Source organism: Sminthopsis crassicaudata, chromosome 3 (assembly GCF_048593235.1).
Source record: "Sminthopsis crassicaudata isolate SCR6 chromosome 3, ASM4859323v1, whole genome shotgun sequence".
NCBI lineage: Eukaryota > Metazoa > Chordata > Mammalia > Dasyuromorphia > Dasyuridae > Sminthopsis > Sminthopsis crassicaudata.
This window is the reverse complement of record NC_133619.1, coordinates 403,742,148-403,769,429: the sequence shown is the minus strand read 5'-3', so window position 1 is coordinate 403,769,429 and position 27,282 is coordinate 403,742,148. Positions and strand designations below refer to the sequence as shown.

The window sequence follows — 27,282 nt, the reverse complement described above, 5'->3', positions numbered from 1 at the left end:
CTCCATTTTAAATATGAGGAAATTAAGACCTAGAGATATTAAAACTAAGTTCATGTAGGCAGTGAAGTATTCCAAGTCACTATGATATTCTTTCTGTGCTTTCTGATCCAAATACTTGTTTTTAATGGTTTCTTCATGTCCTTTGTATTCAATTTACATATTCTTTGTTGCTGCTCAGTAGTTTTTCAGTCCTGTTTGACTCTTTGTGACTTCATTTGGTGTTTTCTTCACAAAGATACTAGAGAGGTTCGTCATTACCTTCTGCAGCTCATTTTGCAGATAAAACTGAGGCAAACAGGATTAAATGACTTGCCCAGGGAGTATCTGAGGCCAGATTTAAAGTTGGGAAGAGTCTTTTTGACTTCATACCTGCCTCTCTGTCCACTTGAAGTGTCCTCATATATAGTCTACTGGGATCCATAATGTATAGGCCACATCTTCAAAAAGAATCAGCATGTTGATTCTTTTGGATCCAATGTGTAATATTACTGTCTTAAATTATTATAAAGACTTTTGGTTATGTCTGCTTTTTTGAAAGGCTGTTGTAAACTGCCATTTTGTAGTTGTTTTCCTATACCCTAAACTAAATTATATGAGATATAATCATTTATAGTATTTAGGAATGATAGAAAAGGAAGAACTTATTAACTGAGTTATATTGATTTGGAGTGGTCAAGCCTTTATTTGCTACAGAAAATGTAGTATATATGTTTGGTAATTTTGAGATCAGTTGCTTAAGGTTGGTAGCTATATTAGTTAAAAGATATCATAGAATGGTTAGAATCTCATGCATTTTTATCTATTTCTAAGTGAATAACTAAAATATGCTTTGAGCAATATTAAAATTAGGAATTTCAAAAGCAGAATTATTAAACTCAGTAAGTAATTTTGCTAGGCAGTGCCATGCAAAACCCTGTTCCCTTAATCAGTGCTTCATTTAGAAATGCACTTAGTTATTTATTTAACATAGAGCACCTTTATAATATTATGTTTTGCTCAGATGTGCTTTTCTGAAATTACATCCACAAAAGTAGTCACTGGCACCATCTTAAGTGAGCATATAAATAGCTGAGAATTAGTTTCAGGACTGCTATGTAGTTGATATAATCTCTTCAAGTTAGGTTTGAATAACTTATTTGTAGACATAAAAAACTTCTTTCACTAAACCTCAAATACATGTAAATATACAAAACTTGAGGGGGATGGAAATTAGGAGCACAAGAGGAAAAGACATTTGGAAATTTTCAAATGTTCAGGATTTGAAAAAGCATGTTTGACTTTTTTTAACACAAACTCAAGGGGCACATTTATGGTTCTCCCAAGAAAAATTTGTTTTCATGAGCTGTGTTTAAGAAAAAAGTCAACCTCTACAGGTCTTCAGTGTGAGAAAAAGTGAATAAAAAAGCATTTTATGTATTCTGTGTGTTTCTCTGAAGTCACTGATTCAAGGATCAAACTTGGATGAAAGTGCATGAACATTGTTAAGCTTCCTATTCACTTACAAGCTTCTGCCATCATCCTTCTCATGGCATTTAAAATTGGAGATCTTTAAGTCAATGGTGGCAAAATTCATTGTGGTACTTGTAGGATATGTAGAAGAATCTTAACCAGAGCCATCAAAGAGCATAAGTGTTGCAAGTTATTTTTCTGTGGGAAAAAACAAAGATGTATATAAAATATTTTTAATTAGATTGATTTCGAATGAATTGACTGCCTGGACTCAAAGAGTAGTCACTAAATAGTTCCCAGTCAATTTAGAACATGGTCTCCAAGAGATTATCCCTGAGATCTATGCTTGAATCTATACTGTTTAATGTTTTATCATGGATAAAGAGATGACATTCTTATCAAATATGCACATGACAAAGCTGGAGAGGTTGGGGAGAGGGATGGGGAGAAGAATGTATCAGGACACCACTTATGCTTAAGTATTTGTTGTATATTACAAAAATATACCATCACATTTACAAGTGAACCATTCTACACTCTGGCTACATTTAATTGGGAAAAAACAGACAGCATCTCAGAGTGATATTAATTCTGCTCCCTTCTTGCAACTGGTGGATCATTGAGGAATATATAGTGCCTCAGCTAACCAGTGACAGAAGTTACATCTTCCTTCCTTCTCCTCTTCCCTCTCTTGATTCAACAATAACAAAAAAGCTGTTGGCAGCAGCCTGAAAATGCATCATATTATCTACTACATCACATATATCAGAGAAATTTTAGAAACTACCAGGTCTTCCCCTTATTTCTCAAGATCTTTCTGGCCACATCTTTTTGGAAGAAGAAAGGAGGAGGAAGACCCAGACATCCCTTGCTGGAAAAGTATCCCCCAAATTGTATCCTCCAAAATCCCCCCAAAGTGTCGATGTAGCCTCTTGTAATATACTTCCAATAATTCATCTCCACAAGCAGAGCCCATCTCCTTGAAGCTTCCAGAGGATCCCTCTAACTGAGGTGGTAGGCAGAAGACTGACCAGAAAGAATTCCTAAGATGATTTTTTTTTTAGTATAATTAGTGGAGGGGACTGTCGAGACTTTCCTCCCATTCTGTGGTAACCAAGTAGTTCTTTCACCTGTGATTCTGGTATAGAAGAACTGGGTAGTTATCCCTCTGGTGCCTGAGGTGAACATCCTCACAATCTTTCTATTTAATTCTAGGATCAATGTAGCAGTGACGGAAAAGGAAATAGTAGCATGACCATAGTCAGCATTAAAGGAAAAGAAGTTCACATAACACTTCAGGATTTTATAGCATGTTTTAATTTGTTAGTCCAAAGCTAGTCCTCTAAGATTCCTAAAATATTAGATTTGTTAAGTATATAGTAACATTCTAGAATTCATATTTTCTAACCCTCAAAAAATTTTACTCACAATGAGGTAACTATTGGTAAACGTCAAAAACCTGAAGGAAAAAAAAAAAAAAACTTCCAGGGAATCTATTCATATTTCTGCTTGTTCACATCCTAATTCTCTGATAACACCCGCCTCTCCCCCATGCTAATTAGCAATATGTTACATTTAAGCAGTTTTTAAAGCCCAAGTAAGTTTTTTCTTATTCCACAGCTGCTAGCTAGTGTATTAGTTTGTAATTTTAAGCCCTTATTTTCCAAAAATAAAATGGCTGTTCTTTGAAGCTCAAAAGAAACAAATTTTCTTTACAGTTCTGATTTTAATAATGTCTCTCATTTAAAAAAAAAAAGAATCTCAACTGCTTATCTGAAGAGAGAATAGAACAAGAACAAGTCCGGAAGAACCTGTGCCATTGAATGTGGCAAATTTAAAAGGGAACATTTTAACCCTAATTTTAGCATCTGCCCTTTACTGAAACTATAGGGTCACTGCTTAGAGTGCTTATTTACATTATTCACACCCCCTGACCAAATATTTCATTGTGTGCTATAATTTTCTCAATTAAATTTTAAAGAGTAAGAAGTTCAAGTTAAACTGTGCTTTCTTTGATGTTCAGGCAATTTAACGATGGATTTAGTTTGAATCAAATTTAGATCCCTCCAAGAGGGGCCTTACGGATGAAGTAAGTGTTAGTTCAGGCAATCAGTAAGATTTTCCTATCCAAACTACTTTCATGAATATTGTGATCATTACTGTATATGGCAGTGTTAGGCTGAAGCAAAGGACATTTTCATCTGTCTGTTTTCATGTGTGGACTGTAATGAAAGGGATGGACCATGTATTTTCAGCATCAGGGCTTAGGATTCACAGGTCATACAATCATATTTAGAATTGGAAGTGTCCTCTGAGATAATCTACTTTAATGCTCTCAGTTTAGAGGTGAGAAAAATGAGCCAAGGAAGGTTAAGTGCTTTTGTAAATCAGAGAATCAGAGCCAAGATTTGAATCTGGGTCCTTTGACTCATCATTCAGTCATTTTATTCACAACTCTTCATGATTCCATTTGAGGTTTTCTTGTTAAAGATACTAGAGTGATTTGCTGTGTTCTTCTCCAGGTCATTTTACCTGAAACTCAGACAAACAGGAGTAAGTGACTTACCCAGGATCACATAGCTAAGTGTCTGAGGCCAGATTTAAACCCAAAGAGATGAATTTCCTGTCTCCAGGCATTAACTTAGTTTCCCCCTTTGACTGGTTATCCAGAATTATTATACTACTTAAAACAGAGTATCTCTTAATGATGTAAATGTCAAAATTATCCTTAATTTTTCCCACCTAATTTAAAAGTTTGTTTTAAAGCCTACTTAATTTTCCACTTTTCTTTCCTTTTTTTAAACTTAGCATAGATACCTTTGACATTTACACAGATATCCAAAGTATGTGCAAAATATGTGTAGAATAAATGACCTAAACTATTTAAGAGCTCTGGGTGAATGTTTTAATGAATATGTGCTGAATAAATGACCTAAACTACTTGAAAGCTCAGGATAGATTTTTTTTAACAAAACCTATTATGTGATTTTGTTATGAAAGGAGTTTTTATATCCATTACTCTAAACCTTTCACATCTTCCAAAGGATAATTTTCTGTTGTCTCTCATTTTGTAGACCAATAAACTTGAGATGGTATGGTTGTCATTGTACTTAATACTGAGTCAGTGCCAGAGGTGGACAGCTTTACTACTCAGAACTTCTGGTACTTAGGTTCAGGGTCCATTTAGCAGTAAGAAAAAAGAAAATAGTACCTTGACCATGGTAAATACTAAGGGAAGAATAATTCACATAATAGCTCATGATTATAGGACACATTGTAGTTTGAAATATTCTTTCCTGACAACAAGCCTGTAATATAAAAAGTGAAAGTGTTATCCCAGTTTTATAAATGAAGAAACTGAGGTTTCAAGACTCCTTTTATTACAATACCTTATTTCTCATAAATGTTAGTTGAAGATTAATTTGAAGAAAATGGGACTAGAAAATGAATAACTTGACATGTTATGATAGCAACAACAATGTTGGAATAGTTATTATTATTAGCAATATGGAAATTTAGTGAACAAATCCATTTGTAGCCCTTCAGCTAAATCTGGCTTTCAGTAAAATCTTAGTAGAAAATACACTTTGCTCAAAATATACTGTGTCGTTCAACATGTACAATTAGACAAATTTTTTTTCTTGAGTTTCTTACACTTTCTACAATTTTAATATAAAGGAAGAAGAGAAAAAGAAATGTCTATCTATTGCATTATGATTTTTATTATTATTAATTTAGCATATGACTGAACCTGTTCATCCATAAAGTAAGAGTCATAGACTAAATCAGTATTTCTCAAACTATTTCACATGATCCAAGTGTTTAATGTAGTACAATTAGAAGTTCCCTGAGAAAACATTAATAGTAGCTTCTCTTCTAAATTAACATAAATTATGTAAGTATCAAAATATTACATATAGCATTTATATAAAAGTATAGTAATAATAATAACTAACATTTACATACATGACTGCTATATGCCAGGCATTATTCTAAATACTTTATGATTTCTTTCTTCTTCACAACTGGCACACAGAAATTGAGGCACCTTGAGGTTAAATGACCTGCCCAGAGTCATGCAGCTAGCAGGTGTCTGAGTTTTGATATGAACTCAGATCTTCCTGACTCTAAATCCAATACTCTAGCTGCTTTTTATTATTTCTTTTGTAGTCCCAAATTTCCCTAAATCCCAGGGACATGCCATCCATCCCCTCCAAAAAATTATTCAGAGCAGCACATATAGGGTGTTTTAATATACTTCAAGATCAAGAACGTCCCATGGACAAATTAGTTTGGGGAAACTCTATTAGATGGTTCCTGAGCAAACGTATTGCTCTGAAATTCCATTTTAGGTTCCTTAAACATTTCATGTTTAGAACAAGTCTGTTAGTTTGGCAGAACAAGTATTATAATCTCTATTTGACATATGGAAAAAAAACAGGCCCAGGCTGATTTTCAATGATCACCCCATCAGTGTGTTGCTATCTTGATGTCCTTGTAATAAATCCCTTTTAATTCTCGAAAAAAGAAAAAAAAGAGAGAGAGAAACAGGCTCAGAGAGGTCAGTGAATCTGCTGAAGGTCACCTGAGATTCAGTGATTTAACTGGAACTACAGCCCAAGACTTAGATGTCAGGAACTATGTACCCCTCCCTTTGTTTCTTCTTGTTCAGGGTTAAGGGATATAAGATATCCATCTTTTGCCTTTATGAAAATACATCAATTTCACTATCGATACTTTATTACCAGATTATTTTCAGGATGTGCTTAATTATTCCTTAAGTATAGATTTAATTGCTTTGAGTTTCTTTTTAATTTTTTTTCTTAGTATAACAGACCCTCCTTTGTCAGTGCCAGTTGAGAGAGGATTCCACAGTTATAAGGAAGAAATGAAAGTGGGAGGCTCCAGAATAATACTGGTTCCAGGTAGTTCTGCCTCTCAATAAAAACCAGTTTCACAACTTATATCTACTTTACTGACCAAAAAAATATGCTGGGCCTGTAAGAGGTTTAGTGAGAGATAATAATCCAGGTCTCTAAGGTACTCATTTAATATACCCCGGTATCAATACAATTCAATCTCAACAGGCATTTGGTAAGCATGTATTATACATCCAGTACTATACAATGTTCAAAAATGGGAAAAGATTTAGCCCCTGCCTTTAAGGAGCATTCATTCCAATAAGCCTGTCTAAAAGATATGATTGTTAATATAAAAAGACTCCCCCAAAACCAAAGCTTTAAAGTTAATCTATTCCTGGTAATGCTAATATTTATAGTACTTTATGGTTTATAAATCACTTTACAAATATTCCTTCAATTATTCCTCTCAACAGCCCTGGGAGGTAGGTGTTAAGATATATTATTGTCAGTATTTTGTACATGAGGTAACTGAGACAGACAAAAGTTAAGTGATTTGCCTGAGATCATACAGCTAATAAATGTCTGAGGCAAGGTTTGTTTGAAGTCTCCAGGTTCTTAATGAATCAGAAATGCACAAATCACAGGAAAATTATAGAGAATGATTAAGTCACAAGATTTAGGCCCTTATTAACCACAATGAAAAAATTTTCGTTTGGCCATTTTTCCCCCCTTAATGCTTTTTTTTATTTATTTAAGAAAAAACAAAATTAAAATTAAAATTTATAACTCTTATTAGTCTTCTACTGTATTCAAAGCATTTTGCTGAGTTCTAAGGGTAAAAAGATGATCAAATTTTTTTACAGTTTTTTCCATATGAAATTTACATGGAGTATGAAGCATATATACAAATAATAATAATAATATATGTACTACATACATGTATATATACACATATATGTTATATGTGTGTATATGGAGATATGTATTATTTCATCTCAACAAAACACTCAGAAACTATCAGTACCTTGCCTAAGGTCTAATAACTATCAGAAGCAGGAAAATTATAATACAGGGAGTACAGAAAGAGAAGTTGTATAAAGTAAAGCTATCCAGGTAGGTTGCAGTCATCTAATCATCTTGAATATACTTTAGTGTTCAAATAGTTGCCAAGGCTTTCAAACAAAGTACAAACTCCTTTTTTATGACTTTAAAGACTTTCATAATCCAGCTCCAACCTACCTTTCAAGACATTTATTATTCCCCCTGAACTAAATGGGGCTTACTTGCTCACAATAGCACTGCATCCACCATCCCATGTCTTTGTCGTGTTGTTTGTTCCCCATTTCATTGTGATTCCTTTGTATTTTGTGTTTCCTATTAAATTTACTGATATGAAAATGAGAAGCAGCACAGGAGTTCTTGAGTTGGACTTCTAAAGTTAGCAGACCTAGGGTTCAAGTCTTGTTTAACATTTCTGATTGGTATGATACTTGAAAGTCAATTTACCTCTGTTTCACCCAAAGAATATAAATTGCCATGGATGCATTAATGTGATATCAAGAATTTCCTCAAGAACAGTTCTCTATCTATCTCAATGAATTCTTAGATTTGATCCCAAAAAATCCCAGTATTTATACATTGTTTCTTTCAATAGAATGTAAGCTCCTGGAGAGCAAGGACTTTTTGTTTTTTATTTTACGTCTCCCTAAGTGACTGATACATAATGAGATCTTAATCAGTGCTTTTTGATGGATTGAGTACGAGACTAAATTGCTGTTATTTTCTTCTACAGTTAATGGTAAGTCTTTTAAAAGTTCTTAGATAGGCATGTAACATGATCATATTTAGGAAAATGGCTTTGACAGAATGGGGGAAGAGGACTAGAGGCCATTTAGGAGGGCTTTATAATAATCCTGACAGGAGATAAGTGGTGATGGCCTCAATCAGAAAAGTAGTAGCATGAATCCAGATGACAAAAGGAGATTCAAAAGCTTTATGGATCTATGGAGCAATCAGTAGGATATAGTGACAGAATGGATAAAAAGGGGTGAAGGAGGAAAAAATGAAAGATGATTGTGAGGTTTCCAGCATAGGTGATTGAGATGATATAGAGAATAGTAAGAGAAATAGAGATTCAGAAAAATTTGTATGAAGTCAAGCCTGTCAAATAATTTATATAACAACAATGTAAAAACAAATAAATTAAAATTACTTAATAACTCTGATCAGTGTAATGACCAGATGTAATTCCAGAGGATACATATGCTATTTATATGCTATTTACATCCTGACAGACACGTGATTGACTCAAGGTGGAGACTGAGATAATTTTTTTTGGATGTTGTCATTTGTGGCAATTTGTTTTGCTTGACTATATACATTTGTTTAAAGAAAAGTTTTTATTTTTTGTTTTTTTTGCAGAAAAGAATGGGAAAAAGTAGGAGGGAGAAGCAATCATGTTTTTTGTTGTTGAAAAGAAATATATTTAACTTTTTGAAAAACAGAAATAGACACTTTAGAGGGAGGAGTAGTTTGGAAAAGTAAGAAAAAGATAAAGGATTCAATTTTGGATATGTTAGTGATGATGAATGATGATCATGAACTTGGTGCTTTGAAAAGTCAGTGGTATTTTTGAAAGCTTTATCTTGAAGAAATCCTGCTTAAAACTTCTTAGGCCTTTACTGATTTGGGGAGAAGGGAGATATGTTCAACTACTCCGTTAATGACAATCATTTGCTAGTTATTTTGGGGAGATTCTATTCCTTTTCTTTTTTCTAGTGACAGGTATCATTGCTCACACTTAAACAAAACAATCTTGCATCTTCATTGCAATATTGGCAGTGTTTTTAGCTTATCATTTTACCATTAGCATTTGGTGTTTTCTTACAGAAGGCAGCAGGCTGCAGCGACAGAGGCTATCTCCTGAAGTGAATCCAAAACCTGTGCCTGGAACAGAGAGGTCAGATGGCCTGCAAGCTTCAGCCCAGCAGTACTGTAACACAAGCAGACCCAAGTCAAAAACACCTATTGTCAAGTCAAGTGCCCCTGTAACTCATCCTGAAGTAACAGCAGATGATTTGCTGAAAAAGAGAGGTAAAGTGATTTCTTTCCTGCAAGCAATTTAAAATGTTTTATGTGTCCACTAAAGAGCTTAGATTACAGGCCTTTGCATCAGCATTAATTTTTATCTAGAAGTGACCTAATATCTTTTAATGAAAAGAGAAGGTACAGTTATATTTCTTTCTGCAATAAATGTTCATAAATACTAAGTGTTCTTTCTTCCTTATTTATCTGACAGTTTTTCTACATTTAAGTAGATCAAGTCTTCTTTCTAAATAACCAAGCAACATGGCCACTATTTTCATAAGCTTAAATGCCCAATTTTACATAGTATTTTACTAAGATTTTTTTATCCAAATAGCTTATAAAGCATAAGTTTCCAAGCAGTAAATTTGAAAAATGTGAAATGAAACTAATCCCTACTTTAGATATGCTGCTATGTCTACATCAGAAAACATTTTAATCCATTTATGTTTAATTCTAAGATACCCACTTAAAATAACTCATGAATAGGGATTGTAGGTAACACACACTATAATAGTTTAATATTAAACCATGCTATTTGTGTGTGTGTGTGTGTGTGTATATATGACTATTCAAAACAGAAGAGAACTATAAAAATCACAGAATCTCAGAGGTTCACGAATTTTAGAATGCATCCCTTGACTTGAATGAACTTCCCCTTCACCTCTGCCTTTTATTCAATGTGCTCCATTCAGTGTGCAGATAAAGTATAAATTCCTAGATACTCTTTTTCTTATTCTTCTACTAATTAGCATTAGTTTCTTTCCCGCTACCCCCATAAAAGGTTATGGCATATAACAGGGCACAGAGGTTGAATATGCCAGAATGACCTTGGCAGAGAAGCTTGCTAGTGACAGACTGGAGACATTTCCACCCTTTTCTACTGGGAGCTCCCAAGAAGCCTATGGAATCATTTTCCTTGCCCAGCTTAAGTCCTTTAATGAGAAGTTCTGGTGTGTGGTTCCAATATCCAAGAAAGGCAGGGCTGTGGCTTTCTTTTTGGTGCTCTAAAATAAGACTCAAAACTCCATTTAGGAATGTTATTTTCACAAATGAAAAAAAGTCCTCCAACCACCTGGTCGCCTTGTGGACCATTTTTGTCTTTTGTTTGACAATTAATTTTAGGTCCCAATATTGAGAAATCGGTGAAGGACTTGCAGCGCTGCACTGTGTCTCTGACCAGATATCGAGTAATGATCAAGGAGGAAGTGGATAATTCAGTGAAGAAGATCAAAGCTGCATTTGCTGAGTTACACAGCTGGTAAGCCATTCATTCAACTCAGGAACTAGAAACTTACTTATGGCAGGTAGGGCACTCTTGCAGGTGCCAGCATCAGAGAGGAAATTTCCGTTATTTTGTCCATAAAAATCACAAAAACAAAAAACAAACAAAACAAAAACAAAAACAAAAACAAAAAAACAAGTTACCAGTCAATTTTTTAAGCAAAGCTGAAGAGTAGATCTGGAAAGAAAAAGGAATAGAGTACATTTCAATAAAAGGAAATCTGATAACATATAATTCTTTGAAGTTTGGAAAGCTGGCACAAAAGAATACAAATAAGATGGAACAAAACATTTTGCAAATAGATGAGATATTTTTGACCAATCCATAGAAGCTTAATAGCATGAATTCTATCAGAAATAAATTTTTTTTCTAGCCATATCAGTCTGAGATAAGAAAATAACCTCTTGTAACAAATTTAAGTAAGGTCTTGAAATTCCTTTCTTTGGCAGCCTTTAAAAACAGAATCAGCAAATACTGGCTTTAGGTGATTTAGGTTAGTCTTTTTAAAGGGAATGAATTTAACAATAGCTGGACTTTCCTTAATCCCCTCTGAATCTATGAATGCCAAAACCTGGATTGAAAAGTCTATTATTAGTAAAGGCCAAAGTACAATTGATAACAAGATATTACTTTGGTAAGAGAGATAATCTGATGCTGCTTCTGTTGGGGAATGAAATAAATATTTATATAGTACCTACTATATCCCAGGCACTGTGCTAAGTACTTTTCCAAGCATTATATCATTTGATTCTCAATACAACTCTGTGAGGTAGCTACTATTTTTATTTTTTAATTAAATGATCAACTAATTGTCAACATGTATTTACTTATAAACTTAGAAAAACACAAATTAACAATTTCTATGTTGTATCATATTCATTTATTTTGTGAAACATTTCTCTATTACATTTTTGTGACTTGTACATTTGTTTTGTAATTTGAAAATTTGGTTCAACCACTTTTATCTACCTCATTCACCATGTTTGATAACTATGATTTAGACCTCCCCAAGAGCAATGTGGTATAAAAAGAACAATTATAATAACAACAGCTACCATTTATATAGTATTTTATGGTTTATAAACTACTTTGCATATGTTAAGTTACCTCATTTGATCCTCACATCAACCCTGTGAAATAGGTTCTTTTATAATTCCCAATTTATAGACAAGAAAACTGACAATTTTCGGTAAGAGGTTAAGTAATTAATAATAATAATAATAATAATAGTAATAATAATAATAATATATAGCACTTACAATGTGCCAGACATACTGTTAGGAGCCTTACAATTATAATCTCATTTGATTCTCACAACACTGAAAGCTAAGTGCTATTATTATCCTCATTTTACAGATGCAAAGGTTAAGTGACTTAGCCTGAGTTACACAGCTAATAAGTATCTGAGCCAGAATTTAAACTGGTCTTACAGACTCCTGGCCCTGTACTTTATTTACTGCACTTCCTAGCTGCAGAGATTTGGCAATCCCAAAGGATGTAGTTTCTTCACAATCTGGTTCTGCTATATAGGTGGCTGTGTGACTCATAAAATCAATTAAAGTGATAAATAAAAGTCACTAAAAAGTCACACTCAAGGTGCTTGTTTCCTCATTTTTAATATAAGGAAAAGTGGAAGATATGATTTCTATGTTCTTTTCCAATTCCAAAGTAAAATTCATGTTCCCTACATATCAGCTAATACCCAGGGTCATCGCTATATCTGCCTCTGGAATGTGAACAACTAACTTGAACTCTACTCAGTTCCTAATTCAACACAGCTAATTTTTATATTAAAAAAAAAGTATTTTCCCCCAATTACATGTTTAAATATTTCTTAAACTTTTTTTTTTAATTCCAAGTTCTATCCCTCCTTTGCACCTTCCCTGAGATGGCCTTAAATACAGGAACTGTTGTAATTTTCATATTTGTAACCCCAAACTAACTTAATATTTATATATATAGTTGATGCTTAGTAAATGTTTGTTCAACTTAATTTAGCCACAATAATGGTACATGCCATTTGGGATTACTCTGACTGATGGCTTCTAGAACCTAGCAAATATTTCATTTCACAGAAAAGTTAAATTAAGAAGCAGAGGAGAACACAACATATTGAATTAGGAAAGATTCAGTGCAGAACAATCCCATAAAAATAAGTTCTTGCACCATTCTCTAACCTTCAGATTATTCAAAATTGCTAATCACATGCTGTCCAATGCCTTACATTTTAAGAATGCATTGGACAGCATGTGATTAGCAATTTTGAATAATCTGAAGCACTAGAAATGTAGTTTCATTATTGCTGTTATCATCAGTATGATCTCTCTAGACTGACGGAGAGTGGCTGAATAATAAAACCTCACAATTTCCAGCCCTGTTTTCTGCTAGAATTATTCAAATACTTAAAGCAAGAAGTATTAGAGAGGAAATTAAAGAATTTTAGTCCTAAAAGGGATTGGATTGTTAACCAATGAAAGTTCAATATGTTCATTTCATTATGATTAACATAACAATATCTCACATTTATAGGGTACTTACTACTTATAAAGCTTTTCAAATACATTACATTCCCATTTGTCCCCCAATAGACCTGAGAGGTAGGTATTATAAAGTAACTATCATCTTCTCATTTTTAGGTAAGGAAACAACTCAGAGAGGTTAATCAATTTAATCCAAGGTCAAGGTCACTCAGGTTTTAAATGGTATTGCTGAGACCTTATCCTTCCTCTTGTGAGCCTGTTCTAAGGTCAAGACCCAGAAGAAGTATCTCCCTCAAGGTCTCATAATTTAGTGGTTGAGATCTAGGATTAAAACCAAGTTTGCCTAATGAATAGCTCAATTCTCCACTGTTCCAGATCTGCCTTTGGTAAAGTGGAGGCTTTTGAGCTGTCAATTTGAAGTCCTTGTAACAAACAAGATCCTGTTCTGTTTTCCCTACTCACGAAACACTTCAGCCATGACCTCAAGGCCCCTCAGTTTCTCTTAGATCATGGGAGTACCTTACTTCCCTTGCAGGACATGACATAGACACCATATGTGTCATGAGATATGTTGGGATTTACAGCATATTCTTTGAATCTTTCTTCAGTCCTTAGCAGCTGTAAGCACAGAGCCAGAAGAGGCTGTTACCCAAGGAATCTATGGCTCTAGAGCTTTCTCTGTAGATCATAAAATATTTTAATGGAAGGGAAATGTAACTTCTAAATGAGCTCTGCACAGCAGCCCTGCTGTTAACAACAGTGACAAAAAAGTCATGGACTTGGCAAAGGGATACGTAGTCTTCATCAGGTGGGAATAAGGTCAAATATATATTGCATGCTATTATTATGAAATAAGCATTGTACTTTTTTTTCCTGATTTAACTTTTAACTGATCTCATCCAAAAATAATTACATATATTAGCTAGCTTTTATATAGTACTTTTAAGGTTTGCAAAACACTTTACATATATTATCCCATTTGATCCTCACAGCAACTCTGAATGGTAAGCTCTATTATTACTATTTACATTTTACAGTTGAGGAAACTGAGTCTAAAAGAGATTAAGTGATTTGCCCAGTTAGTATCTAAAGCAAGAGTTGAATTTGGGTCTTCCTGATGTGAAGTCCAGTGATCTACTTATTATACCACCTAAAAATAGCCTATCAAAATAGTTGTGATTATCAAAACAATGTGATCTTGGGCAAATCACTTAACTCCAATTGCCTCTGCAAACAAGAAAAGAAAAAAAAATTAGTTTTTAACAAACCTTTCAATTATTTCTTCCAAATGGAAAGAGTCTCTTTATCCATTCCAAATAAAGTAATAGATGTGCTGTAATGATATATAAATGATCTCTGTCATTTTCTAAGAGGAGAAAGTATAAGTTTTAAGACTCTGGGTGCTTTTGAAATGTACTAGATTGATAACCTTGAAGAAAGAGGCTTTCTCATAGTGGAAAAATTATGCAACAAGTTAAAAAGTTCTGCACACTGTAAGAATGCAGTATTTATAACTGCCAGGATACATGGGATTACAACAGTTCATTTCAATTCTATTATTAAGTGCCTAATACATGCAAGATATTGTGCTAGGCACTGGGGGTATAAAGACAAAAATGATACTCCCTGGCTTCTGGTAGTTGATTTTCTATCTTTATTCAGTATCCATGTGCTATTTTTTCAATTAGATTCAATTAGGAATCAATTAGAAGTTAGCAACTATGGCTCCTAGTCCTATATCTGCCAGTAATTAATTCGCTATATGACCTTAGAAAAGTTTCTCATTTCTGTGGGACTCAGTTTCCTCATTTGTAAATTAAGAGGCTTGACTTAGATAATCTCTTAGACCTCTTCCATCCCTGAATGCTTATGTTATCTTTCAAGACCTCAGATCAATAAACATTTGTTGTGTACCTACTATGTAGAAAAGCATTATACTTTGTTCCTGGGGGAAATAAAAGCTTAGATTGAAATAAATTTTCTGCCTTCATTTTAGGCTCCACATAGTTATAATACAAAATCATATGTGTTAAGTTCATGAGAAAGAAACCAAGTAAGATAAAATGAGAGAAAATGCTGAGGTATGTTTTTGCCAACTAAGTGGGTCAGAAAAAAAAACAATGCAAAGATTTCCATTGGCTCTTTATAAACCCATTAATAAACCTCTTTTAGGGAAAACTAAGTGGTGCAGCGGATAGACTCAGGATGATTGGGTCTCAAATTCAGCCTCAGATACTTAATTGTTTATGTGACCTTGAATAAATGACTTCACCTATGCCTGACACAGTTTCCTTATCTGTTAAATGAAAATAATAATAGCACCTATCCTGCAGGGTTATTTTTAAGAATAAATGAAGTAATATTTGTAAATCACTTAGCACAGTGCCTGGAAAATAGTAATTTTTGTAATAAATGCTTGTTCCTTCTTTCTTCCACTGAAAAGCTGCAGTTTGTGATCTCTTCCAACTTTGGTTACATATGTAGGTATTTAAATCAATCTTCTTTTCTTATACTATTATCAACTCCTTGGGCAATCCAATCCTTTTATGAAGACGTATTAATTTTTTGATCTCATGAAAACTTTGCTTACAGGGTTCTGAAATTCATTGTTTCTTTAGTTGTGGGAATAAGGAGGTAAGATTATTGTTGGTACAATTTTTTTCTAAAATAATGTAACTTAAATCCATGGAAATTAAGAATCTTGTGGGGAGAGGGGAACATGTTGTGTTTTTATACTAATGGAATATGCTTACATTAGCTTGCAGTGAATCTATTCTTCATTCTTACCCACTAATCATACGAGGAATATGTCATTAAATAAACAGAATTATTTTAAGGAATTGGAATTTTAAAAAAATCTGGAATTTGGTATTGTTCTGACAATTAGAGCTTTCTATAGAATGTTCTCATTTTTCCAAGAAGAAATGGGAAGTTATTGAGACATGATGGTTGGATATTCAAATGAATGCATAATGTTCTAACATCTCTTTAATTTATAAAATAAAATTTACAATGTGAGCATCTGTGTGAAAAGTTACAAAGGAATGAGTAAAGTTAAATAATTGGTTCTTTTGTATATGTAGAGTTAGCTGGTAGCACAGTGGATAGAGTGTTAGTCCTAGAGTCAGGGATTCCTAAATTCAAATCTAGGTTCAGATGTTTACTGATGGGGTGATACTGGGCATTCACTTTACTCCTGTGTGCTTTAGTTTCTTCATCTGTAAAATGAGACTGATAATACCTTTCCCCTTCACGCTGACTAGAGTTATTATAAGGATCAACTGGGCTAATTTTTATAAAGTGCTTAGTACAGTGCCTGTCACATAGTAGGCACTTATATAAATGTTATTTGTAAAGTATTTTGCAAACCTTAAAGCACTAAAGAATATTTTGGACCTTTCCTGTTCTTCTTTCCCCTCATTCAAAGTTTGTCTGTGCTGGGTGCTGAAAAATAAACTCCTGCCTCCCCTCCCCCAACATCCTTCTTGTTAAGAAATTCTCATATTCATGGTGGTTATGGTTTAATTGTTTTTCAGTCATTCCAACTATTTTTAGAGTTCTGGATCTGGAGGACCTTGGTTCAAATTTTGACTCCATCACTGAAATTCTCTAGACCTTAATTATATCAGAGTCTCAGATTACATAATTATAGGTAGCATTTATATAGTGATTATTGTATACCAAGCACAATTTTATCATTGGAACCTCACAACAATCCTGTGAGAAAGATGTTGTTATTCCCATTTTGCAGATGAAGAAATTGAAGCAAATAGAGCCTAAGGGACTTGCCCAGAGGCATGCAGCCAGTAAATTTGAGGCAGGACTTTTAACTTAAGTCTTCTTGATTCCAGGGCCTATGCTTTATCCACTACCCCACTGTTTCCTCCAGCCCACATGCTCTAAGCTTTAAATCTATGATTCCCTTGAAAATAATTACTGTCAGATTTAAATGTTTCTTGTCTGAATCAATCAATTCCACATCCTTTGGTTTGTCCAAGTTGATTCTAATGGCTTAACGTGACCAAAAAAAATTCATTATATTTGAAAAAAATGTAAAGAAAGGACATATTTGATAATGCTGCCATATCCTGAGGGAGAAAATGTATTCCAATATAGAGATGGAAGGATTATGTTAGGTACCATTGTCAATTTAGTTTCTAATTAAAAACCATCTTGAAGAAGATGTAAGAGGACAATAAACTTGTTTATGTGAGATTTTGGTAATGGCACATTTTTAGTCTCTTGCTTACATAGAGAAAAGGAAGATTGGTTTGAAAGAATATTTCTGACTAAAAAGCAAGAATAGTTATGTACCTTTTCACTAAAACAATGTCAGGGCCAATCCTGGGCAAAAAAAAAAAAAAAAAAATATATATATATATATATATATATATATATATATATATATATATATATATATATATATATATATGTGTATACATATATATATATACACATATATATATATATGTGTGTATATATATATATATGTATATATAAGATTTTTCTCCCATAACTATGTTACTTTGGATAGGTTATCTTATTTTTAAGACCAGTTTATTCTATGAACTATGAACCTGCACCAGGCCTCCCTTTTTTAATTTGTAAAATGAAGGGTTTGGATTAGTTGACAGGAAGAACACCTTCCAGCTCTGCTGGAAGTTCTAACTTTCTCTTTTTAATGGCCTCCACTCCCTGATGTACTCCTTGCTGCAACTAAACCTTTCTCTGTATTGCTCATTAAGATGTGTCCCCACCTTTTGAACCTCTTCTTTTCTTTTTTTCTCCTCAACTAAAGTTTGTCTCTGCTGTCTGAAAAATAAACTCTGGCTTCCCAACATCCCTCTTGGTAAGAAATCCTCATGTACATGGAGTGGGGGCTGTGAGAGGAAGGAGACACAGTACTTTAAAGCAGAGGATGAGTCAAAAGCAAATACTGACTCCTTTGACTCCTTCTTCTAAGGGAACTCAAAGGAGAACTAGCCAGTGATATATTGACTTCAGAACCCATGCAATATTCTTTAGTGGTTGAAATAAGTCAGAAGTTCAAGTAGTATGTGGAGTTTTTTTGTTTTGTTTTGTTTTGTTTTTGCATCTATCATCACTTCAGTTTTGATTCAAATAAGATTATTTTCCTTTTTTTCATCAGATTTAATTCATAATTTGGGGTTGAGAAGGATGTTTGTTTTATAGATAGGGGTTGTAGTTTTTGTGTTCTCCTCTAGTGTGACCCCATCTTTTGGACCTTTCCTGTTCGTCTTTTCCCTCATTCAAAATTTGTCTGTGCTAAGTGGTTAAAAATAAACTCCTGCCTCCCCTCCCCAAAATCCTTCTTGTTAAGAAATCCTCATATTCGTGGTGATTATGATTCAATTGTTTTTCATTCATTCCAACTTTTATGACGCTATTTGGGGTTTTCTAAGCAAAAATACTAGAATGGTTGCACCATTTTCTTCTCATTTTACAGGAAAACACAGTTAAATAATTTGCCCACTGTCACACAATTTCTGAGGCCAGATTTGAACTCAGGAATATGGGCCTTCCTGACTCCAGGACCAGCACTCCATTCACTGCACCACCCAGCTGTTGTCCTAAGTCTAAGATTACTTGGGGGAATTAAGACAAACCTTAAGTGTCATCTGGACTCCCTAGGAGAATCAGTCATAGGATGAGAGCTTTAGATGTAAAAGGAGCTCTAGAGAACCTGAGGCCAGCCCAGAGAGGTTAAACAATTTGCCAAGGTAACAGAGCTTATGTAACATTGTTTAGTTATTTTCAGTTGTGTCCAACTCAATGTAAATTCATTTAATTTGAAATTTTCTTGGGCACAGATATTGGAATGGTTTGCCATTTCCTTCTTCTGCTTGACTATAGTGCAATTCCTGTTTAAAAAAAAAGATTTTGGGGTTTCAATGAATTTCAAACTTAACATGAAGAAACAGCGAAACAAACAACCGTGCCCTCTGACTTGTTATGTCCCAACTGGAATCACTCAGAGAAGCAGCAGGGACCCTCAATGTAGTATTCCTGACAATTTCCCTCCGGTGTTAAATCTCAGAGATGAAAGATGGAGAATGGGAATTCTTTGCCACTGACTGGAGTGATGAAAAGGGATATATGAAAGTGCTTTGTCTTTTTATGTCAATACCACACAAAATTAACTATTTAACCATTAGATGAAATGTTAAGTGATCTATTTGTAAATATTAAAGGTCAAATTATATTCTAGTTATCTTGAGAGAAAAACATTTTTATTGATATAGAGAAAATGGAGAATTTCTTCAATTTTTATAGGTCATTCTGCTATAAAACCAAAAGGAAAAATAAAAAACCAGAGACACAATCCACTTTTTGCTAACTCTTATTGTTCACAGTTAGCTCTTCTGATTTTACTTTCTCTTTAAAAAAAATTCTCATTTTTCAGTGCATAAAGAGAGCCATTGGAATTGAGGTGCCTATCAACACTTTGATTAAAGGTGTTCAAAAAATTGCTATGAGAAATAGATACTAGGTTATTCTATTCTTGGACAGGAAGCATGGCATTCAGTCAATGTTCAGTCTCAGGGCTATAAAGACTGTTCCATTCTGAAACAAGAAGCATGGCATTCGGTCTCTAATAACAGAGGTTAACAGGCCAGTTAGGAAGGTTCCATTCAAAACCCAGAATAGTAACTATATACAGCTGAGTGTCTCAGCTGGCATCTTACACAAATTAAGAGCCAGAATATTTGGAACAATATAGTTGGAATAATAATAAAACAATGCTTTTCTCTGAGCAATTCAGCATCTTTAGCATAAGGGTAGTTATAATGGATTTAACAGAAGTGTAGTCCACATACAAGTATTCTTTTTTCTGACTGATGTTGTAAAACATTAAATTATCCATTAAGATCAAAAGATTGCATTCAATTATTTCCAAATCAGACCAGGTCTTTGGATTAAATGGGTATTAAACACAAAATTCATGTAAAATAAACATATAATAAGAACTCTTAATCCCAGTCAGCTCAGGAAGTGTGCCAATTATACAAGGCAGAATTACAGAAAAGACAAAAGTCTTGAATTCAAGCTCTGCCATTCTATGACCTTAAGCAGTCCCTTAACTGCCCTGGGTTTCTATTTTTCAGATATAAATGTTTAGATATAGTTGTACACTAGAAGAAACTATACTTATCAATGCATAATTGCAAAGAATGCCATCAGAATAATGCCCCAGCAAAAGAAGGCAGCTCCCTGTGGTATAGTGTATTTTAAATCCCGCCTCCACACAGTGTCTTACTTGTGAAAATGTGTCATTCTGAAGCTAGAAGCAGCCAAAGCAGCTCTTTGGAGTTGAGAACTTCTCATTTGCTATTTCCTTTCCTCCCAGAGGTTTTCAATACTTCAAACATTTCCCTGGAGGCATAGTAAAGACTGAACAAATTAGTTGACATGAAGGAAGGAGTGGTTGATAAATATAAAAAATACAAAAATACCCTTCTCCCCCTCTCCATGTTGGTACAGTTTCCAGGAAACCATCATAAATAGCACCTTGTATCAAGAGCTTTCCTGAACTACATTCATGGATTAACTCACATTGTGTCAGGAGCACACTTACTATTGCAAGTCAGCTTTTTCTCTTTCCTCACTGAGAATCTTTGGGGAATATTAGGAGAACAATAATGGATACAGGATCAGGAGTGGATTTTGATAAGCTCTGGACCTTTGAGTCTTCTAGACCTCACTAGTAAATGAAGGCCACCTAATACCATGATTTTTAGAGGAGACACTGGAAATTATCAAAATAGGAAAAGAATCTTGGGAATAAAAGAATATAACTTAGTTTTTCTTTTTCATTCTCCCATAGGAAAGTGCTATCATTTTTCTTATCTATCTTATCCAAAGTTTGAGTGGGAAACTGAGTGGGGGGAGATGAATTTGCTCCTACATACGTTTATATATAATGCAAAATAGATGGCAATACTAAAAAGTAAAAGATGATGCCTGTCATCCTAATTTAGCTATAAGAGGGCAGAACAGCACTGCAAGTCATTATAAGAGAAGTGTCTTGTATTTATGCTGCATTTCTTCCAAAGGCAGTAAACCCACTTTGCTCCAATTGAGCCTTATCCTAATGGAAACACAGCTGCTTTCAAGGGTTTGTTAACTTCTTAATGGCACCAGACAAGCATTAAGTAAATTCTTCCCCTCGACATTAAGATATCTTATGTATATGTGTAATATATACATATACATATATAATTTTGTAACTGTGGAATGCTCTACCAAAATAAGTTATTTATTTACTGTGATCATTATTATAAGCGACATCAAGGCAGTAAATCTGAGGATTCTATGTTTTTCAGCTTTTTTAGAGAAGTACAACTGTGTCTTAATGACAAAACAGAAAAAAATAATTTCTATCTGGGAGAGGAAGAGAGGAAGAGGTAGAGAGAAAGAGTCAGAGAGGCAGAAGAGAGAGACAGAAGAGAGGGAGAGAGAACAAGAAAGGGGAGAGAGAGGGAAGGAAGGAGGAAGGGAGAGGGAGAGACAAGAGAAGGGAGAGAGAGGGAAAGGAGGAGAGAAAGAGAGGATGTTTAGGTTTAAGGTAAGGAGGAGTGAAGGGAAGAGAGATGATTATACTTCTAGGGGGAAATCCCAAATCTCTAGTTCTAAATAGTCACGAACCATTCCAGAGGCTCTCAGAAATTCAGTCTATCTACTAAGATATGATAGGTTTTCATTTGTGCCAGTTAAGGACTTTCTTTCTACAAACCCTTGAAAATCATAGATCAACTAAAGTCTGAAACATTAACATCTAGCAGCCCTCTAGGGTATTCAGTTATTGTCCACTCTTCTTAGCATAACTGGACTAACTCTTTTTCCACTCACATATGTATTAGATGATGTCTTTTATCTTTGATAAAAGCTTTCAAGTCTATGTGCACCCACCATAGGTCTTTCTGTTGTTTTTTGGGTTACCTACAATTTTGAGGCTTCTGACAACCTTATTTTGATTCAAAACCATCTTTGATCCCTGATACTTGAACAATTTTTATCATTGGGAATATTCCTTACAACAATGTAATTATCACACCGTAGCTACCCATTTTGTCTTCCTATACATTCATTTAGAATACTGGTGTTAAAACAAACAAACAAAAAACAAATCAGAAAACCTAAGTATGGTGTTTTCTGGTAGGGAACTATGCAATTTCCCATTGTAGCTTATCCTACCTGCTCACTTTTTCATTTTATGGCCCATTCAAGTTAAATTCACTGATGGATTAAATCTTTGGACTGTTTATCTGAACCTGTGTGATCAAATGAACAATGTGCATTCTTCATCCATTCTACTATTCTTTCATGAATGACACTGTTGTTCTCTCTTGAGTGGTGATGGATCTCATTTTTAGGAGGCTCTGTAATGTCAAATGTAAATTGATGGATCAGCTGCAAATAAGATCATCTGGCGAACTTAGCCATGTACAGCAAATCCTTTCTTTTGGCCTTTGTAGATGATGTGACACTTAAATGCTTGTTGACTATTAACTCTTCATATTTTTTTTCTGAAGTACATGTAACCCTTAACAAATAGAATCAAATTATCAGTATGGATAATCAATAAAAATTTATTAAATGCCTACTATGTGCCAGTCACTGTACTTAGTGCTAGAGATAAAAAATAAAGATAATACTTGCCCTCAAGGCAATCACAATCTTAGTGAGGATAAGGATATCCTAATTTTATGTCCTTTAAAGGAGACTGATGATCCTCTGGTATTTGAAATTTATTTACAATGCTTTTCATTTCCTTAGTTTATATGTTTTAAGTTAATTGTTTCCAATCTAAACCTTTAGATAATGAATATTTAATAATAACCAAAGAATCAGAAAAATGTGGCTCATATACATTTTTAAAACTTAATCCTTATATATTTAGGCCATATATATCATCAGCACTTGCAAAGGGAGCTTGGGGATCATACTTTTTAGTTTTGGGGAGTTGTTTCTCATAATGTTTTTTCAGAGAAGATAACAAAATAAGGACTAGATGGTAGTACAATTGAATAGAGCCAATAGTCGATTGAGATATATTCAGAGTATTGATTATAGATCAATGTCAATTTAAAAGGCAGTCTCCTGTGGTGAACCAAAGTCTTGTTCTATTCAATATTTGTATTAATAATTTAGATGAAGGTAAAGGTGTCAGGATTATCCAAGTAACAGATAATATAAATCAGGGAGTGATAGCTAAAACATTGGCTGTCAAAATTATGATTCAAAAAGATCAGTAGAGATTAGGGAAAAAATGAACCAAACTAACATTTAATGTGTAGATCCTTCATTTGTTTTTGTTTTTTTAATCATTTACACAATACAGAATTGGAAAGAGGCTATTGAATTTCCTATCTCATGTATATTGCTGTAACTGTCTCAGAACTAAGAAAACTATATTTCCCTTCAGGGCTACAGAATACCCAGAGAAGCTTGTAGGATATCTCTTTTTCCTGCTATCTGCTCAAGCACTTGTTGGCCATGTTTCTCCATTTGTTATGGACTAGTGACTAATACTGCACTTTCATTTAACCATTCAACATTAATTAGTTTTTACAAAAAAATATTTGCTTCTAAGATGTAGCAAGAACAAACACATGCATTTTTCCCAATACTTCTCAAGGGTACTCTCCTTTATACCAGCTTGGTCCCTAGAATAATAGGCTGAAAACTTATCTCATTTCCTGCATAGTATTTTATCCTCCCAACTTCATGTCCAGATGTTGAGTGAGTGCCACTAGATGACTACTTCTGCTGGACCGGAGTCCCAGAAGTCAGCCTTAAAGACTGCTTCTTGTTTGTTGGAGCTTCACTAGCTGTAAAACTCAGCCTGGATTCTGACTCCTAAATTAATGTGGTTGGAGACTGCTTTCTTCATCACAAGGTCTCTCCCCCAATCTCCCTCCCCAGACACAAGTAAGACAAAGAGACAGCCAAAAACATTGGAAATTCTGCCTGTATAACCAAAACTACTTCCCAAGCAGAGTCAGTAAATGTCCACTCATGCCCCACAGCCAGCAGAGAGTGATAACTCTCTCACACTCCATCTGGAGTTGATGGGGGGTTTACATATGCATTGTTTCCTCATTCCATTTGTATGAGTGTGTGTGTGTGTGTGTGTGTGTGTGTGTGTGTGTGTGTGTGTGTGTGTGTGTATAAATGTATAAATAAATTTTCAAATAAAATGGTTTATTTGAGCACAAATCCAACATGAGATACCATAGAATCTAGGATGATTTGAGATTATATTACAGAAATATAGCATCCAGAATATATATAATTTATATTTTATATAATATTTATTATAATGCTTTAAAGTTTCCAAAACACTTTTTATTCACAATCTCATTTAAGCCACATAAGAAGCTTGTGATATTGGTACGATAGTTATTATTTCCATTTTACAGATTAGGAGACTAAGATTGAGAAAAAGTGATTTACCCAAAGTTGCATAACTCATAAATGTAAGATAGAGGATTCAAATTTGAGTCTTTATGACTCTATGTCTAACAATGAACTACAATGGCTTTCATAAAGGTAGTATCAACCTCCCTGTATTCTTTGCTGACCTTATTACAGCCAGCTAAAGTTCTAAAAATGTATTATTCAGCTCTGAGAATCATATATTAAGAGAGGCATGAGGCTGATTTCAGAGAAATTTGGAAAGATTTATGTGAACCAATGCTGAGTTGAGTGAAGTGAACAAAACCAAGAGAACGCTGTATCCAGTAACAACAAGATTATGTGATGATAAACTGTGATAGACTTATTTTTTTTTTTCAAAAAAGTGGTGATTCAAGGCAATTCCAATACTGTTTTCACTTTTTGTTGTTATTGTTGTTGGTTTGCTTGTTTTTTTTCTCTCATGGTTTTTTCCTTCAATCTATTTTTTTTGGCACATGACAAAAATGGAAATATATTTTAAAGAATTCTACATATTTAACTTCTGTTGTCTTGGGGAGGGTGGGAAAAATTGGAACACAAAAGTTTTACAAAATTCGATGTTGAAACTATATTTACATGTATTGGGAGAAAATAAAATACTATTAAAAAAAGAAATCAAAGCATCTATAGTCATATAAAGGGGGGGGGGGGAATGGTGCTACATGTTACTGTATGCTGCATACTCAATTTAGAGTGAGAAAGACCAGAATTCAGATTCTCCCTCTGACACATATTAATTATGTCTCTGGGTAAGTTTTCGAGCTTCAGTTTTTCTAATCTGCCTGTGCTCCACTCCTCTTCCACCTCTAGCTCTTAGAATAGCAACCAAATCAATATAACACCATTTGGAAGAAGACATTTCAATCAATTTTCTAATGTCTCCACTGACTATCCCTGTGATTTCCCCAACTTCACCACCCCTCCCTAATACATACTGTCTTATTAGAACACAAATTCCTTAAGAGAAGGGACTGTCTTGCTTTTTGTATTGTGTCCCCATCATTTTGTACATTTTTTAAACAGAATAAGTACTTAGTAATGTGTTTTCATTCATTTATTCATTCATCTGAAAAATGGAAATAACATCTGCAATGTCCATTGTCCATATGCTCAAATGAAATATTGCATAAAAGAGCAGTTATATAGTTCCTTAAAGTTTGCAAAGTAGTTTACAAATATTTTATTTTATTCTCACACCAATTTTAGAAGCTTGGGGCAATTAATATACCCATTTTGTAGTTAAGACAACTGAGTCTGAGAAGAGATTAAGTAATTTGTTCAGAGCCACATTGAATTCAAATTGAATTCAGATTTTCTTAATTCAGATTAAACTCAGACTTCTTAATTCTAGATTCAGAGATTTATATACTGAGCCACTTAGCAATCTCATTAACAGGTACATGGATATAATCAGGATGGTGAAGGAATTTGAAATCATTCCAAATAAGGAAAAATAAAAGGAAATTGTAATACTGAACCGATCCGAGGACACTTGGGAAATACATAGCATTTTTTTTCAAATATTTTTTAAAAGGGATTTGATTCTGTGAGGCTTCAAAGATTTAAATTAAGACCTTTAGAACATTTCTTTTCTCCAGGGTTCAATTTTCTTTTCTGTAAAATGGTCAACCTAATATCAACACTTCAGAAGGTTATTATGAAGAACAAATGAGATTGAGCATATGAAAGCACTTTATTACCAAAGAGCTCCTTTTAAAATGCTATTGTCACTATTAACAATTAAAGCTGTCTAAAAATGAAGCATAAACACTGAATATGTGTCATTGGAAATACTTAAGTAGAATCCAGGAACCAAGTGGTCAGGGATTGGTAGAGAGAGTTTTTTCATTGGATGGAATATCATACCAAGTTTACCCCTAAAGGTCTTTTACAACTCTTTAAGTTCTATGAATCTCTATCTTCATTTAGCGGGGAATTGGTGCTTAAATTAACTCCATGTTTAATTAGATAGGGGATAGCTAAGTGGAAAAGTAGATAAAGTAATGGACCTGGAATCAAAAGGACTCATCTTCCTAGTTCAAATTTGGCCTCAGACACATACTACCTGTGTGACCCTGGGTAAGTTAGGTAACCCCATTTGTCTCAGTTTCCTTAGCTACAAAATGAATTGGGTAAGTAAATGGCCAAAAAAAAAAACTCCACAAAATAAATAGCCTAATATCATTGCCAAGAAAACCCCAAATGAGGTCACTAAGAGTTGGACATGATTGAAACAACTGAACAATAACATAATTTAAAAGGAAAAAAAAAGAAAGAAAAAGATTTGCCTCCTTATCATATGGATAAATGCCTATTGTGACTTTTAAGGGGAGATGGAGAGAGGGACAAGGCTATCCAGGAGAAAGGGATTTTAGTTTGGAGAGAAAAAATGAAATGTTGAACACATACTACTCCCTGTATGAAAGGCCATGGGCTGTATAGAGATTAGTTTCCGTAAGAGTCAGAGGAACATTAGTGCTAGAATACAGTTTGATACTCCTCCAGCTAAAGGGAGGAAGCAATAGCTTGCCCAGAGGCACTTGGGCAAACAAGGGCAGAGTGCACTACATGCCCACTTGGGAGGTGATTTGCTTGGGTGACAGAAATGACTCATCATGAGCACAGAGGAGTAATGGACACT

The 27,282-nt window shown here is 34.1% G+C and overlaps 1 protein-coding gene across 5 annotated transcripts in view; it reads left to right on the top strand.

Moving 5' to 3' along the window:
- Nucleotides 1-27,282, top strand: part of SPATS2L (spermatogenesis associated serine rich 2 like) — a 220,663-nt gene that overhangs the window by 168,582 nt on the left and 24,799 nt on the right. For all 5 annotated transcript variants that reach the window (XM_074302748.1, XM_074302751.1, XM_074302752.1 and 2 more), the window contains exons 6-7: nt 9,201-9,404; nt 10,521-10,656. In XM_074302748.1, coding sequence (XP_074158849.1) covers nt 9,201-9,404; nt 10,521-10,656 — 340 coding nt within the window. The remainder of the gene's footprint in view (nt 1-9,200; nt 9,405-10,520; nt 10,657-27,282) is intronic.